Genomic DNA, 13,129 nt, shown 5'->3' with positions numbered 1-13,129 from the left:
AACCAGTTCATACTATGCAGTTTGTTCTGCATTGCGGAAATATTCCTTTATTTATTGCTTTCATTACCTGTCCTAGTGGAAAGTAAGCCATTTCAGGAATAAAAAAAAAAAGGTGGTTTACTGTGTTTTAACTTACTTTATGCCTGTGGTTTTAGTTCACCACTAATCCAGTTAGCCCCTGAAATAAATAGGCATGTTCCGTGAGTAATTTCTTTTCTTACTAATCTTCATTCCCTACTGTGTTTTAAAAACTGTTTTGAGGCTTCAGTTTTCATGTGTCTTCTTAAAGTAGGCCAAACCAGTTCAATCCAAACTAAGACCTTGTTCACTACAATCAATCATAAAGCCCTTTGCTTTACTTTTTTGGTTTCCACTGCCTATAATTCCTATGGGCAAGGAATTCTTAATTTATTCCTCTTTAATATCCAACATACATTTCAATTGAAGTGTCTGTTTCCAATAGAATAATGCAGATGTCAGATCATTTTTGCCATACTCTTTTGCAAGGGTAAATTTTCTGTTTATGTGCTTGTCTCTTAGCCTAACCATGCAGACCCCAACACATGGTTCTGCTCAGGAAAGACAGACAAATAGGTGGTCAAAATCAAGTATATTTGTTGACCCTACACAGGGAGGAATTTCAATTCTAGACTAGAAAAGGATGGGAATTCTTGCTGGGTGAGGGAACCAAGAACCTAGTTTGATTTGCTGTTGACAATTAATTTCCCTCTATCTTAAGCAATATGCTTTTCAAAATGTCACTGTGTTGTGTTTGTCATAAAAATCATACAGAAACACCATGTGGTGAAGTACTTTGCAAAAATGCAAGTTTCCCGGTGTAAATCTGGCATACATTTCAGGCAGGAGAGGAAGGGGTTCTGTAATTCTGAGAACAGTTCACCCTTCAATAAACACTGTGGTGGTTTTTGTGGGGTTTTTGGATTGGCAATACAATCTAGATAATAAATTCCTCTTATTTGAGACATAATCCAGATTAGGATTTTGTTGTTCTTACGTAAAGCAAAAACCATTTTGCCTGCTGTTCTTACTCTTCATCCATCCAGTTTTTCCAGGATCCTACAACTTTCTAAACTGATCTATCCAGTTTGGGTTCGTGAACTACTCAGCTTGTACAGAATCAGAAATGCCACAGTGATTGCTGTCTTTCAAGTACTTGTTGATATTCGCCTCTCTGATGTGCTTTATCAGCATCTTAATGTGTGCGTTCGCTGCTGCATACTCCCTGCTGCTTGATTCACTATAATAATTTCTTCCTTTATGCTGCTGGAATTTTCTGACGTGAAGAAATACTTTATTTGAGACCCCTGGGTTTCCCCTGCTTCTTAGTGATGTTATATACAGAATACATACAAACCAGCCTTTAATTTTCCTCAGAGCAGTATTTTGAGAGGTCTCCTTGCCCTCAGTTCAGGTGCTTTCCAGTCTTTAGCTAGTTGTCACCCTTTGTGGTGTTTTCTGAATGATTCCTGGGTGGCTGGATGTTTGTTTGCTGTATTTGAGATGAAGCTTGAATTTTAAACAAGGTAGATTGTAATCTGAATTTCTATCTGGACCTTGTGGTGTTTTTCTTGGATGAGAACTCTAGTTTTCTCCCATTTCTGCACAATGATACGATCAATCAGCTAATCAGAAGAGGTACAATTCTATTTTCCCATCCTGTGATGGTGAAAGAAAGCATTTGCAAGGATAGAACGAGATTCTCCAAGCAGAACTCAATGAGTCAATGTCCTCATCTGTTGATCTCACTCTCTCCCATCATATTAACAATTTTTTCCCCTGCTAGACTGAAATCCCATGCTCTTAGCAGCACATTGTATCATCAAGTCTTGTGTTTGTCTGTTGAGCTCTTCAGTTTCACCAGCCTGGGATCGTTTTTTTGCAGGGCATTTACGATCAAATCCTGCTTGCTTTCAAATGACAACACTTTCAAAGTACCCTGTTTAATTTCATTGTTTATACAGGCACTGATTTTTAAGTGTATTACATCTGGATATAGGTTTCCTCTGGATATTACCTGTGTAGGATGTAATTGTGAATTATCCAGACTGTCTACAAAGCCACTCCAAAAAAAACCAACCCAAAACCAAAAAAGGGTTTTTCTTGGTATAGGAAGAACATTCAAAATCTTTGTACCTAATTTATAGTTCAATTTCATATGGTCTGTGGAATTTTTTATTTCTGGATTATCACACAGATTCTGTGTTTCCTTTAATTATAGTGGTTCTTGTTGACATTGCCCTCTCTTACTAGTGAGGATTGGGTTTATCAGCAATAAACTAACCTGTTCTGAATTCACTTCTACATCTGCCAGTCTGTAGTTACTGAAAAGATTTCTCTTTTCTTTTACTTTTCCTCCTCTTTTCCCCTTGGCTAGTTCAGCGTTTTCAACCATTTTCCTTATTTTCAAAGGCTTACACCTGAGGGATTAAGATCTACATTCGTTTAATATCGGGAATAAAGTGGAAGTTCCAGACTGCAAGGCTAAAACTTGAAGAAGGATCTTTGTAGAGATTAATATTTTCCTGAGCAATCTGCAAGCTGAATCATGGTCTAATTAAATAGCACAGATTTAGTGAGTTTGCATTTAAACATTAGCAGACCCTAGAATGGCTAAGCTGAAATGAGTCTGAATCTTTTCCGTGAATGGGAAGTTAAATTATCATAGTAATTTGATTAAATCATTTTTAAATCTTTCAAGCTAAGTCACCATTTCAACTGAACAGTTTGAAGTCTTAATCACCGTTTGGAAGTGCCCTCTCTCTGCTATTTTGTCTTACCCCATTTCCTGTGACAAAATCTGTTTCCCAAGTCACAGGTTCCTAAACTGCTCTGTGAACCACTGTTTGGCAGCGGAGTGCTTGCATTAGGCCGGTGGAGAGCTGGCTGGTCACGTTCTTCCCAGCTGCTAAATTGATTTCAAAGACAGCAACAAATACGTTAAATGCTTCGGTACTATTACTTTTCCATGTAAGCAATTGCTCTGTTTACCGGAGGGATGGTATACAATCAACCTCTGCAAGGAGAGGATAAGATCCCTTGTTTTAAGATGTTGTCCACACAGAGGAAGAGTTTGAGAGCATGGAGTGTAATAGCTGTATCAGAGCGCAGGGTTTGATTCACCTTCCGTTCTTGCATTTTCTGGGAGTGTTCTCTTCCTCTTTTTCCCTCTCACTCAGTTTCTGTGTAAGAAATATGTAGAGCATAGATATTCCTCAAGCTGCAGGCCAAATTGCTATCCAAACTGCAGAGCTAAAGATCTCAGGGAAGTTTCATCTCTGTGTGAAAAATATATTAGTCTGGACTCCGTCTATCTATTTTCAAACTCAAACATGGTTGCCGTTACAAATACTGATTCAGGGAAGAATCAGACTAGTTTTATACAGGGTTAAAAACTAAACATTTATAGTCAGGTTCTCAAGAAAGACCTGTTGTCTTATGCAGTATCGTGTAAAAAAATTATCACAAGAACAGTCAGTCTTTGACTCGCCAAGCATTTGTTGCTGATAAAATGCTCCAGTTTGGTTCCGTGACAAATCTGAGTCTGGGGAGAGGAGGAAAAGATGTGTAATTTCTGCACAGACTGCATGGTTTATGGAAAAATTATTTGGAGTAGCATATTGTGTGTTCTGTAGCACAACAGTCAATATCCAAGGACTTGGTAAAGAATCAGGGAGTAAAGACAACAATTTGTTTGCATTCCAAATTAAGCCCAGTGGCTGGACCCTATGCTTAAGACATCAGTCACGTTTGTATGTGTGTGTTAGCATGTCTGTATCGATTACATCTGTTTGTAGGACACAGAATTCAGGGCTTTTCCTTTATTGACACAGAATTATTTAATAGAATTGCCCTATTAGAAAACTATCAAAAATGTACGAATTTGGGGAATGGTCTCACATTAATTAAAACTAAATTTTGCTAGAGGTAGTATTTCCCTGTCATCTTTTTTAAAATGTTGTAGCTATTTTTTTCCCTAAGAGATATTTTTGCGTTTTTCTGCTTTCAGCACAGTGCACCTTGATGTGCAGTATCACATCCCTGCAGCGTATGTCTTAACTGCATGCTTCTTAGAGCATGTATTCGCTAAGACTCAGAATTATTAAACATGTAAAATTCCCATAGGACTCCATTATGTGTAATTAACAGATAAACTGTCATCAGAATCAATAAAACGTGCTAAATGATCCAAACTTGTATATAATTAAGTGTCTGTTTTAGAGCAGGAGCTGTAACTTTTATTTTTTTTCTTTTCAATTTGCACATTTGTTTTGACAATAGAAGCTGGAACATTTTTGTTAACCTGTTATTTACTGGTTTGTGTTTTAGTTGACATGTTTGTGTTTGAAAAGAGAGAGGTGTTTACTATCTGGCCTAATTATCTGAGGAAACAGTTGCACATCAGCTTTTAGGAAATGAATCTTAGATGCATCGTAATTCTCTGGGTGTAATTCAGGTATTTGAAGCACATGCAAACTTTGATGTTGTTATCATCAACAGGGTAAAACATGAGGCTCTGTCAAAATACTGATCCAGGGCATCAGACTGCTTAATACAGGGCTTGGAAATGATGATAGAAGCGGGTTCTTCACCATCCAACTCCTCAATCATTATTCTGTCTGGGAACAGGAGCTTTATTCCAAAACCAAAAATTAAGATGCAAAGCAGCATTGTACTAACTAGAGTTTTCGAGGATATACTTTCATAATGCCATGTCCCAGTTTCACCCTGAGCTAAGCTTGCACAGTGTAGCCTATCCCTAGGACTTGCACCCTCTCACAGCAATTCTGTTTTCATATGGGGTTTTATTGGCTCTGTAAGTCCGTCGACCATCCAAATTTTGGTAGCTGATAGGGGCTGTTTGGTGGTCTCTTTCACGTATGACTATTCTCCCTTACTTGCATTCACCTCACTTTGGACCACATCAGGGTTGTTTCAGCATTTATGGCTACATAAAAGTAAGAGAATTAGGGCTGCTTGTCCGAAGTCATCTCAGTATGGTCCAGTAACTGCATGTTCTCAGGGACATCTTCCCTTTCTGTATCTATGCAGTTGAGGGTTTTACAGTTATTTCAGTTAGATCTTTTCTTTCTATTTCACACTTCCATTGCTTTAATCTTTCCAGGTCATGTAGCAGTTTAGTTTAGTTTCTGATGTGCATTGTGTCTAGGCTTGTCACTCAATACTTACACCACCAAAACATCTCACCTGGAAAGGTACAGGGCAAGGTGCTTGCTCTGAGTGATTTAGAAAAAATGCAGAACCCCAACAATAACAGGATAAACCACCCTCTGAGTGGGTGGGAGAGAAGGATTACACCTTGTAGGAGATGTTAGCTTCACAGAACAAAAGCTGTTCAGGAACATCCTAAGTGTTGCCTGTCTGAATGTGCCTGAGGGAGAAAAATTTGCTAAACCTATCGGGAAATCACATCAAACCTGCTTTTCCCTTGTGTCTGTGCAGTGGCCCTAATCCCACGATTAGCTCCGCTGAGCAGTGGGTAATGACCATGGCTTCCAGCTCTACAGCCTTGGAGCCTGACACAGAATTTTACTGAGCTTTTCCATAGTAGGGCAGTCATTCTTGCTTCCCCGATAAAATGCAGACCTCAATTCAGGCAGCCCTTTGGCGCTGTCATTTCTTCAAAGCAGTAACTGTAAGAGGTGGTTTATGGAGCAGCAAGGGTGACTGTTTTACTTGTTTGAGGAGGATGAGGAGAAGGATCACTTACACAAGAGTTAATGATACATTTGTAGTTCCACAGTACTTCCAGATATTTTCCTGAAGGTCAGTGTAGAAATTAGTGGGTAATTATCTTCTTTGTGAAGGAGGATGGACAGAACCAGTGACAGTGTTACGCAGCCATAGTGTTATCTGACTTCTGGAACACCAAACCAAAACCTCCTGTTGCTCCTTTGTTTTGCAGACTCAATGCACATAGAGGATGTTGAGGCAGTGCAGAAACTTCAGGACGTCTTACATGAGGCTCTGCAGGATTATGAGGCCGGGCAGCACATGGAAGACCCACGTCGTGCAGGCAAGATGTTGATGACTCTCCCGCTTCTGAGGCAAACCTCCACCAAGGCTGTGCAGCATTTCTACAACATCAAACTGGAAGGCAAAGTCCCCATGCACAAACTTTTTTTGGAAATGCTGGAGGCCAAGGTCTGACTAAAGCATCATGGGCTTCCCCATCATGCACGTTTTAAAAAAAAAAAAAAAAAAAAAAAAAAAAAAGGGAAAATAAACAGGATAATAATGGCAAAGAAACTTAGTGTTTAATTAAGGAAAAAATGACTGCACTGATATTTAGCAGCAAGACTGTGAAGCAGCTTTCAACTTTTTCTTCTGTGTCTTTCTGATGCAGTTTTTCTTTTCCTTTTCCTTTTCTCTCTTTTCCTTTCTGTTCTTTCCTTTCCTTTTTCCTTTTCTCTTTTTTCTTTGCTGCTGAACTTTTTAAAAGAGGTCTCTAATTGAAGAGAGATGGAAGCCAGGCCTGCCAAAGGATGGAAATCCATAATATGGATGCCAGTGAACTTATTATGAACCATAATGTCCCCAATGACAAAGGAATCAAAGAGAGAACCACCGTACCTAGCAGTACAGTACAACACGATGAACTGACTGAATGCAGTATTAGATTTCATAGGAGCAGTCTCTAATTAGACGACTAAGCGACGATGCATCGGCTGCTTCTTATCATTGCATTTTCCATCTAGATCAGTTACAGCCATTTGATTCCTTAATTGTTTTTTCAAGTCTTCCAGATATTTCTTAGGTTAGCTACAATGTAACTTTTTCAGGGAATAGTTTAAGCTTTATTCATTCATGCAATACTAAAGAGAAAGAAATACTGCATTTTTGTGCTGGCTTGAACAATGATGAACAATAATGAAGGACAAATGAATCCTGAAGGAAGATTTTTTTAAATGTTTTGTTTCTTCTTACTAACGGAGATTTTTTTGTACCAGCTTTACCAGTTTTCAGCCATTTATTAATGTGGGAATTTATCTTACTAAAGCAATAGTCGAAGGGAAGGTGCATATTATCACGGATGCAATTTATGTTGTGTGCCAGTCTGGTCCAAAACATCCAGTTTCTTAACATGAGCTCCAGTTTATAACTAAATGTTCACTGACTCAAAGGATTAGATTACACCTACAGTATATCCAAGTAGTCTAACATATAAATACTCCATGTCAAATACCAATCTGTAACAGTGTTAGGAGACAGCGACTGTACAAAGGTATAGTTGCTACGTGATTTCTAACTGCTTCAGTTGCAAATGAACAAGATACTGCCTGTTTGCAAAATTATAACCTCACACGCAGAGAAACCCTATGAACCAATAGTAGCTTAGAGGCAATAAGGCAAATGCCGACGTTTGCAAAATTAAGAAATCAGAGTAGTAGACTTCTGACCAAATTGAAGAATTTAACACTTCTATACCTTATTTATTGATTTAGATTTTATTTTGTAAATGGCAATCTTTAACAAGTAGCTAAACCAGTATATGTGCTTTTCAACCAGTATTGTCACAGCATGAAAGTCAGTCAGTTTCAAGACTGTTACGAGGTGTAATCTAATGTATAAACCGATTAGATGCCCCCAGAAAACTACAGTCGCTAAATAACCAATAAACAATAACCTCCATCAAATGCTATACCAATGTACCAGTGTTAGTAGCTGCTCCCTGTACTATGTGAACATCCTTATTCTATGTACACAGATGTAATTAAAATTGTAATCCTAACAAACAAAAGAAATGTAGTTCAGCTTTTCAATGTTTCATGTTTGCTGTGCTTTTCTGAATTTTTATGTTGCATTCAAAGACTGTTGTCTTGTTCTTCTTGTGGTGTTTGGATTCTTGTGGTGTGTGCTTATAGACACAGGGTAGAATTAGAGACAATATTGGATGTACAATTCCTCAGGAGATTACAGTAGTATATTCTATTCCTTACTGGTAATAAGGTTCTTCCTAGTAATAATTAAGAGATCGAAACTCCAAACAAATACTCGTTATTAACAGATACACACTGAAATCATAATATTTTCAAAACAAGGGATAATTTCTGTAACAGTTTATTATAGAATACCAATGTATAGCTTAGAAATAAAACTTTGAATATTTCAAGATTATAGATAAGTCTAATTTTTAAACGCTGTAAATATAGCTTTTATTCAATCATCTCTCAGATGTTGTTATTAACTCGCTCTGTGTTGTTGCAAAACTTTTTTGGTGCGGACAAGTTTCCAAAACTATTGCTACGTTGTGTGCTTTAAACAAAATAACAATGGGCTGATGCTTCATCAGCCTCGTGCTAGGAAAAAAAAAAAAAACTGTGTATCTATCATTAGCTATATGGGACTATATTGTAGATTGTGTTTTCTCAGTAGAGAAGTGACTGTAGTGTGATTCTAGGTAAATCATCATTAGCAATTCATTCAGATGGTCAATAACTTGAAATTTATAGCTGTGATAGGAGTTCAGAAATTGGCACATCCCTTTTGAAAAATGTCAAAAAAAAAATTACAACTCCTGGGAAAAAGGTGCTGATTCTATAAGATTATTTATATATGTAAGAGTGCAAAAAAAAGTTTATTTTCCAGAAAGTTTGTGCAGGGTTTAAGTTGCTACTGTTCAAGTACACTATATATATATAAATATATAATATAAATATTGTTTTTGCTGTATCACATTAAAGAACTTGGGCTTCAGGGTCAAAAGCCAATCGACTAGAAGTATACAAAAACACACAAAAAATGGAGATGTGTTAAAGGCACACGGTGCAAACTTTAGTTTTCATTTTCCGTAATTTTTTGGAGCTGCAAAAGAACAAGTATCTCAAGACTGTAAAAGCATTACCTGAAACATAGCTAAAAGAACTGCACGGGCTTTATAATGTTGTTCATCTTAAACCTTGCTGGAGAAGAGTTCTTTCAAGACCACTTACTTAATGTGAAGTGTTGGGAAAATTTCAAAGGGTGTATGTTTTAGCCATAACGATTTAATTTCTATTTTTGCTTCATTTTTTAATTTTTTCTTATTTAAAGCAATATGATTGTGTAACTCCCAGAAGTTACACATTTGTTTCAATCAGATCAGATTGTTGTATTTATTCCACTATTTTGCATTTAAATGATAACATAAAAAGATATAAAAAATTAAAACTGCTATTTTTCTTATAGAAGAGAAAATGGGTGTTGGTGATTGTATTTTAATTATTTAAGCGTCTCTGTTTACCTGCCTAGGAAAACATTTTATGGCAGTCTTATCGTGCAAAGATCGCAAAAGGACAAAAAAAATTAAACTGCTTATAATAATCCAGGAGTTGCATAATAGCCAGTAGTTAAAAAACGAAACAAAACAACAAATAAAAACAAACATGTCTATAGCTGTAGATGGGCTTCACATCTGTATAGCAATCAACTGTATATTTTTGTGATGTGTATCATACCGTGTGCTCCAACCAATGTCCATTTGTGTAAATGTATTTATTTTATATTGTATATATTGTTAAATGCAAAAAGGAGATATGATTCTGTAACTCCAATCAGTTCAGATGTGTAACTCAAATTATTATGCCTTTCAGGATGATGGTAGAGCAATATTAAACAAGCTTCCACTTTTGATTGCTTTTATTTTATTTTTTGTGTTGTGGGGTTTTTTTGGTTTTATTTTCTTTTTCAGAAAAGGAAACAGGAATTAGCATTACCTTTTGTTACTTCCATTCAAAGAGGAGCCAGCGTTATCACTTCTCCCTTAAAGTACAATATGAGTGTAAATAAGTGCTATATAAAGCCTTGTCAGAATGAATTCCAGTGTGGTACAAGACATTTTGCATACTCTTAAATATGCAAAATGTCTCATAGCACATTAGAATTCAGGCTGACAGGCCTTTATATAGCACTTATTTAATCTTAAAGCATCTTCACATCAACCTGCATTACTCAAAATCATTGCCTCTCTGTCAATGTCATAAAAGAAAACTTTCCCACTATTTTAAGATCACATTAATATCATCTAGAAGTACTTATTTGCTTTCTCCATCAACAACCGAGTCTATCATTCATTTCCTACTGCAGGAGACTCCTTTTGTGTGTTCTGGGTAAAAAAAAAAAAAAAAAATCTGTATTATTTGATCCAGCTTTTCTGAATGGAAGTAAATAGCCACCAGAGCAATAATATAGATTGGTGTTAATGAAGAGCACTGATAAGTCATCAAGATCCAGGGGGGTTAAGGAGCACGGCTGCAAACTGGCAGTAAATGGTCTCTCAGCCTCTTACCCCCAACAGGTGCGGGGTCAGCCCCTCTTGCCTGTGGACCCTTCTGGAACCATCACAGAAGTGCTAATGTGTGCTTTTCTTGCTTTTTAGCCTATCTTGATAGTATTTTGTCGTTGTGTTTGCCAACATTATTTCTCACCTTCACTGCTGGCTGTTCTCTGGCTGTTCTCTGGAGGTTCTGGCTGATGGCACAAAGGCTGCTGAACAGAACGCTGGCACTCAGGGACGGGGATTGTTTCAGCCAAGCTACCAGGGCAGCGCCAGTGGCTTTTTGTGCTTCACAGTCTTCCAGTAGCAGTATGCCTCTTCCCTGCTACCAGTGCCTTCTGTATTTTAACCATCCTAAGAAATAGGGGGGTTTTGAGTAAAAGGAGCAGCAGAACAATAGTAAGATGAATCCTGTGTGGACTCTTCAAGGAAGGTCAGAATTGGTTTTTTTGTGTTGACACGGCTGTGTACACAGGCATACGTACGTATGCACATACGTACGTGTGCACAGAACTGGTTTTCCCTGCTTTTTTAGTGTTCTGATTTTGAACTATTGCAAAGTACCTCCTCAAAGGAAAAGGTAGTACTGTACCATAACTTCAAAGTTAAAAAAGTAGTATCACAAATTTTTACACACAAAGGGGGGAAAAAAACGTAAACACTGGTATTCCTAGTCTTCCTCAAAATGTAGTTGTTTCTAACCGTTAAAGTTTTCACATACAATTAACAAAATCGTAATTAACATCTCTGTACCATTTTTCATGAGAGGATCATGAAGCACCATGCAATCATAAATTTAGCATCACAGAAGAGAAAATATGGGGAACGCTGAGATGAAGCCACTTCTAGGGATGCAACTGCAGAGTCGTTTTGTTTTTTTTCTTTCTGTCTTCTCCTGCCACTGTCTCTGCAGTAAAGCCAGGATGGGCACAGAAATCCATCAGAAACGTTTCAGTAGGCAGAAATGTTTCAGTAAGTATCTGTGGGGAATTTGTCTAGGAGCACAAACTTCTCTAAAGTATGAAAATAGCTACTAAATCTTTAAAGAAAATTAAAAGGGCTTGGAGCACTGGCATTCGTAGCTTGCCCAACAGGTCCTGCTACAGCTCTCAACTGCTGCATCCCCAACCTGTGGCTGCAGCAACACCACTGAGCTAAAACAAGGAGATGCCAAACTGACAAGAGTCTTCCTGTGGTGGATATGGCTTAGCTCAACAAAACTAGATTTTGACTGACATGGCTTACATCGCCCTTCCTCTCCCCTACTCCCCCTCCCCAATAAAAGAAGCCATCCCAGGGTAAGAGCATGGTTTTGCCACCGTGGGTGCTTGTTTGACGGCCTTTGCCCCTCTCACCACACCAGCCTGGCTGCGGAGCGCTCTGCTCCTGCCACGCTCTTACACTGGCACCCGTGCCCGCTCGCAAGCTGGCTGATGCCGCCAGTAGTGATGCAAAAGGAAAACGCGCCACTTGCTGAGCTGGCTACTAAATGGCGTGGGATTTATGATGGGCTCTGACTTTTCTTTGGAGATTTGCATCCAAGTGATGGTCTCGATGTCATTTGGACTTTTTGTGTGGTTGGCAGGTTTTTTTTGAACTGGTGAATTCACAGTGTGAAAAGGTCTGGCAAACACCAATAAAAGGTAGTCTGGTGTGGTGCCTTCAGCAGCTCCTTTCTTGGAGAAAGAAATGGCGTGAAAATCATGCACCGGTCAGTGCTATTAAGCATGCAGTTATGTGTGCTTCTTAATACACAATGCCAGTGCTGTTCAAATACTAACAGAGATTAAATATGTAAAAAAACCAAACCCACAACCAAACCACCAAAACCAAAAGAAAGAGAGATTCTGAAAGATAACAGAGATGGAAATACTGTCCTTAGTAGGACAAGCCCTCATGCTGTACATCTTTCAGTGTCCTCCTGCAGCATCGCCTGGTAATACCATACTTGAAAAAAGAAACCCTAAGCACAAAAACACCTGAGACCTTCTGTGCACAGGCTTTTGCAGCAGAAAACACCTCTCTAATTTTTTTTAACATTACCTGTCCTGGCTCCTGCATTAAACTCAAGAATGGGACAGCTTCCATCTGTTTTCTGCATTTTTTTCTACAGCTTTGTTTATTTTCCTTAACAGCTTTTTTTACTTGCACCTTTCCTTTACTTTGCATTTCATCTCTCTTGTGTAATGTAGGTCTCTGATTTCACATGGCACTTTGCTAATTACTATATCCTTCGTTATACAGCCTGCCTGCTGTAGCTGCCTCACAAGGAGTGTGCTTTTTCTGTCTGCTAAGATAGTGATTCTGTGTGTATAGGTTGTCTCTAACATATAGGTCACAAACTTCCTCCTTGTGGTTGCTATTAAAGAAGAAGAAGAAGAAAAAGTATAGAAAAGAATATGGGTGCATTTATTTGCTTTTAACATTTTTATTCATAAGTGTTCAAAAGTGTTTGCATTTCCACATCCCAGCATGCTAATCCTTAGTATTTTGTTGAGACTAAAGGCCGCTCTTTCTTAGTGTTCAGATTCCCAAACCTGGCTCCTTACAATCTCTGTTAATATAAAAAAGCAAGTGGCGGTAGATTGATTACATGCAGGCTCTTATTATTAAGCAGAACAGAAAAGAAAGGAATTTCAAAATATAATCCTCCGTTCCCAGGAGTATTTGTCTTGTTCTCCATGAAGTTAAAGGTCTGAAATAATGTGCCCATCAGGAGCTCAATGTTGCATGTCCATGCCAGTTGGTCCAAGGGCTTGTTATGATGGTAATGACCTGCTGAAACGTGAGCTTTGATGGCAACAATACAATTGCTACCAGCTCACCCGCTGGGAG

At 38.2% G+C, this 13,129-nt stretch overlaps 1 protein-coding gene across 13 annotated transcripts in view; it reads left to right on the top strand.

Moving 5' to 3' along the window:
• The window catches only part of ESRRG (estrogen related receptor gamma), a 408,134-nt gene extending 398,485 nt beyond the window's left edge, over positions 1-9,649 (top strand). For all 13 annotated transcript variants that reach the window (XM_074863717.1, XM_074863718.1, XM_074863725.1 and 10 more), the window contains one exon: positions 5,945-9,649. In XM_074863717.1, coding sequence (XP_074719818.1) covers positions 5,945-6,189 — 245 coding nt within the window. In that variant the 3' untranslated portion in view covers positions 6,190-9,649. The remainder of the gene's footprint in view (positions 1-5,944) is intronic.
• The last annotated feature ends 3,480 nt before the right edge of the window (positions 9,650-13,129 follow it).

This window comes from Strix uralensis, chromosome 3 (genome assembly GCF_047716275.1).
Source record: "Strix uralensis isolate ZFMK-TIS-50842 chromosome 3, bStrUra1, whole genome shotgun sequence".
Classification (NCBI taxonomy): domain Eukaryota; kingdom Metazoa; phylum Chordata; class Aves; order Strigiformes; family Strigidae; genus Strix; species Strix uralensis.
Note: the sequence above shows the minus strand (reverse complement) of the source record. Positions and strands in the feature narration are given on the sequence as shown.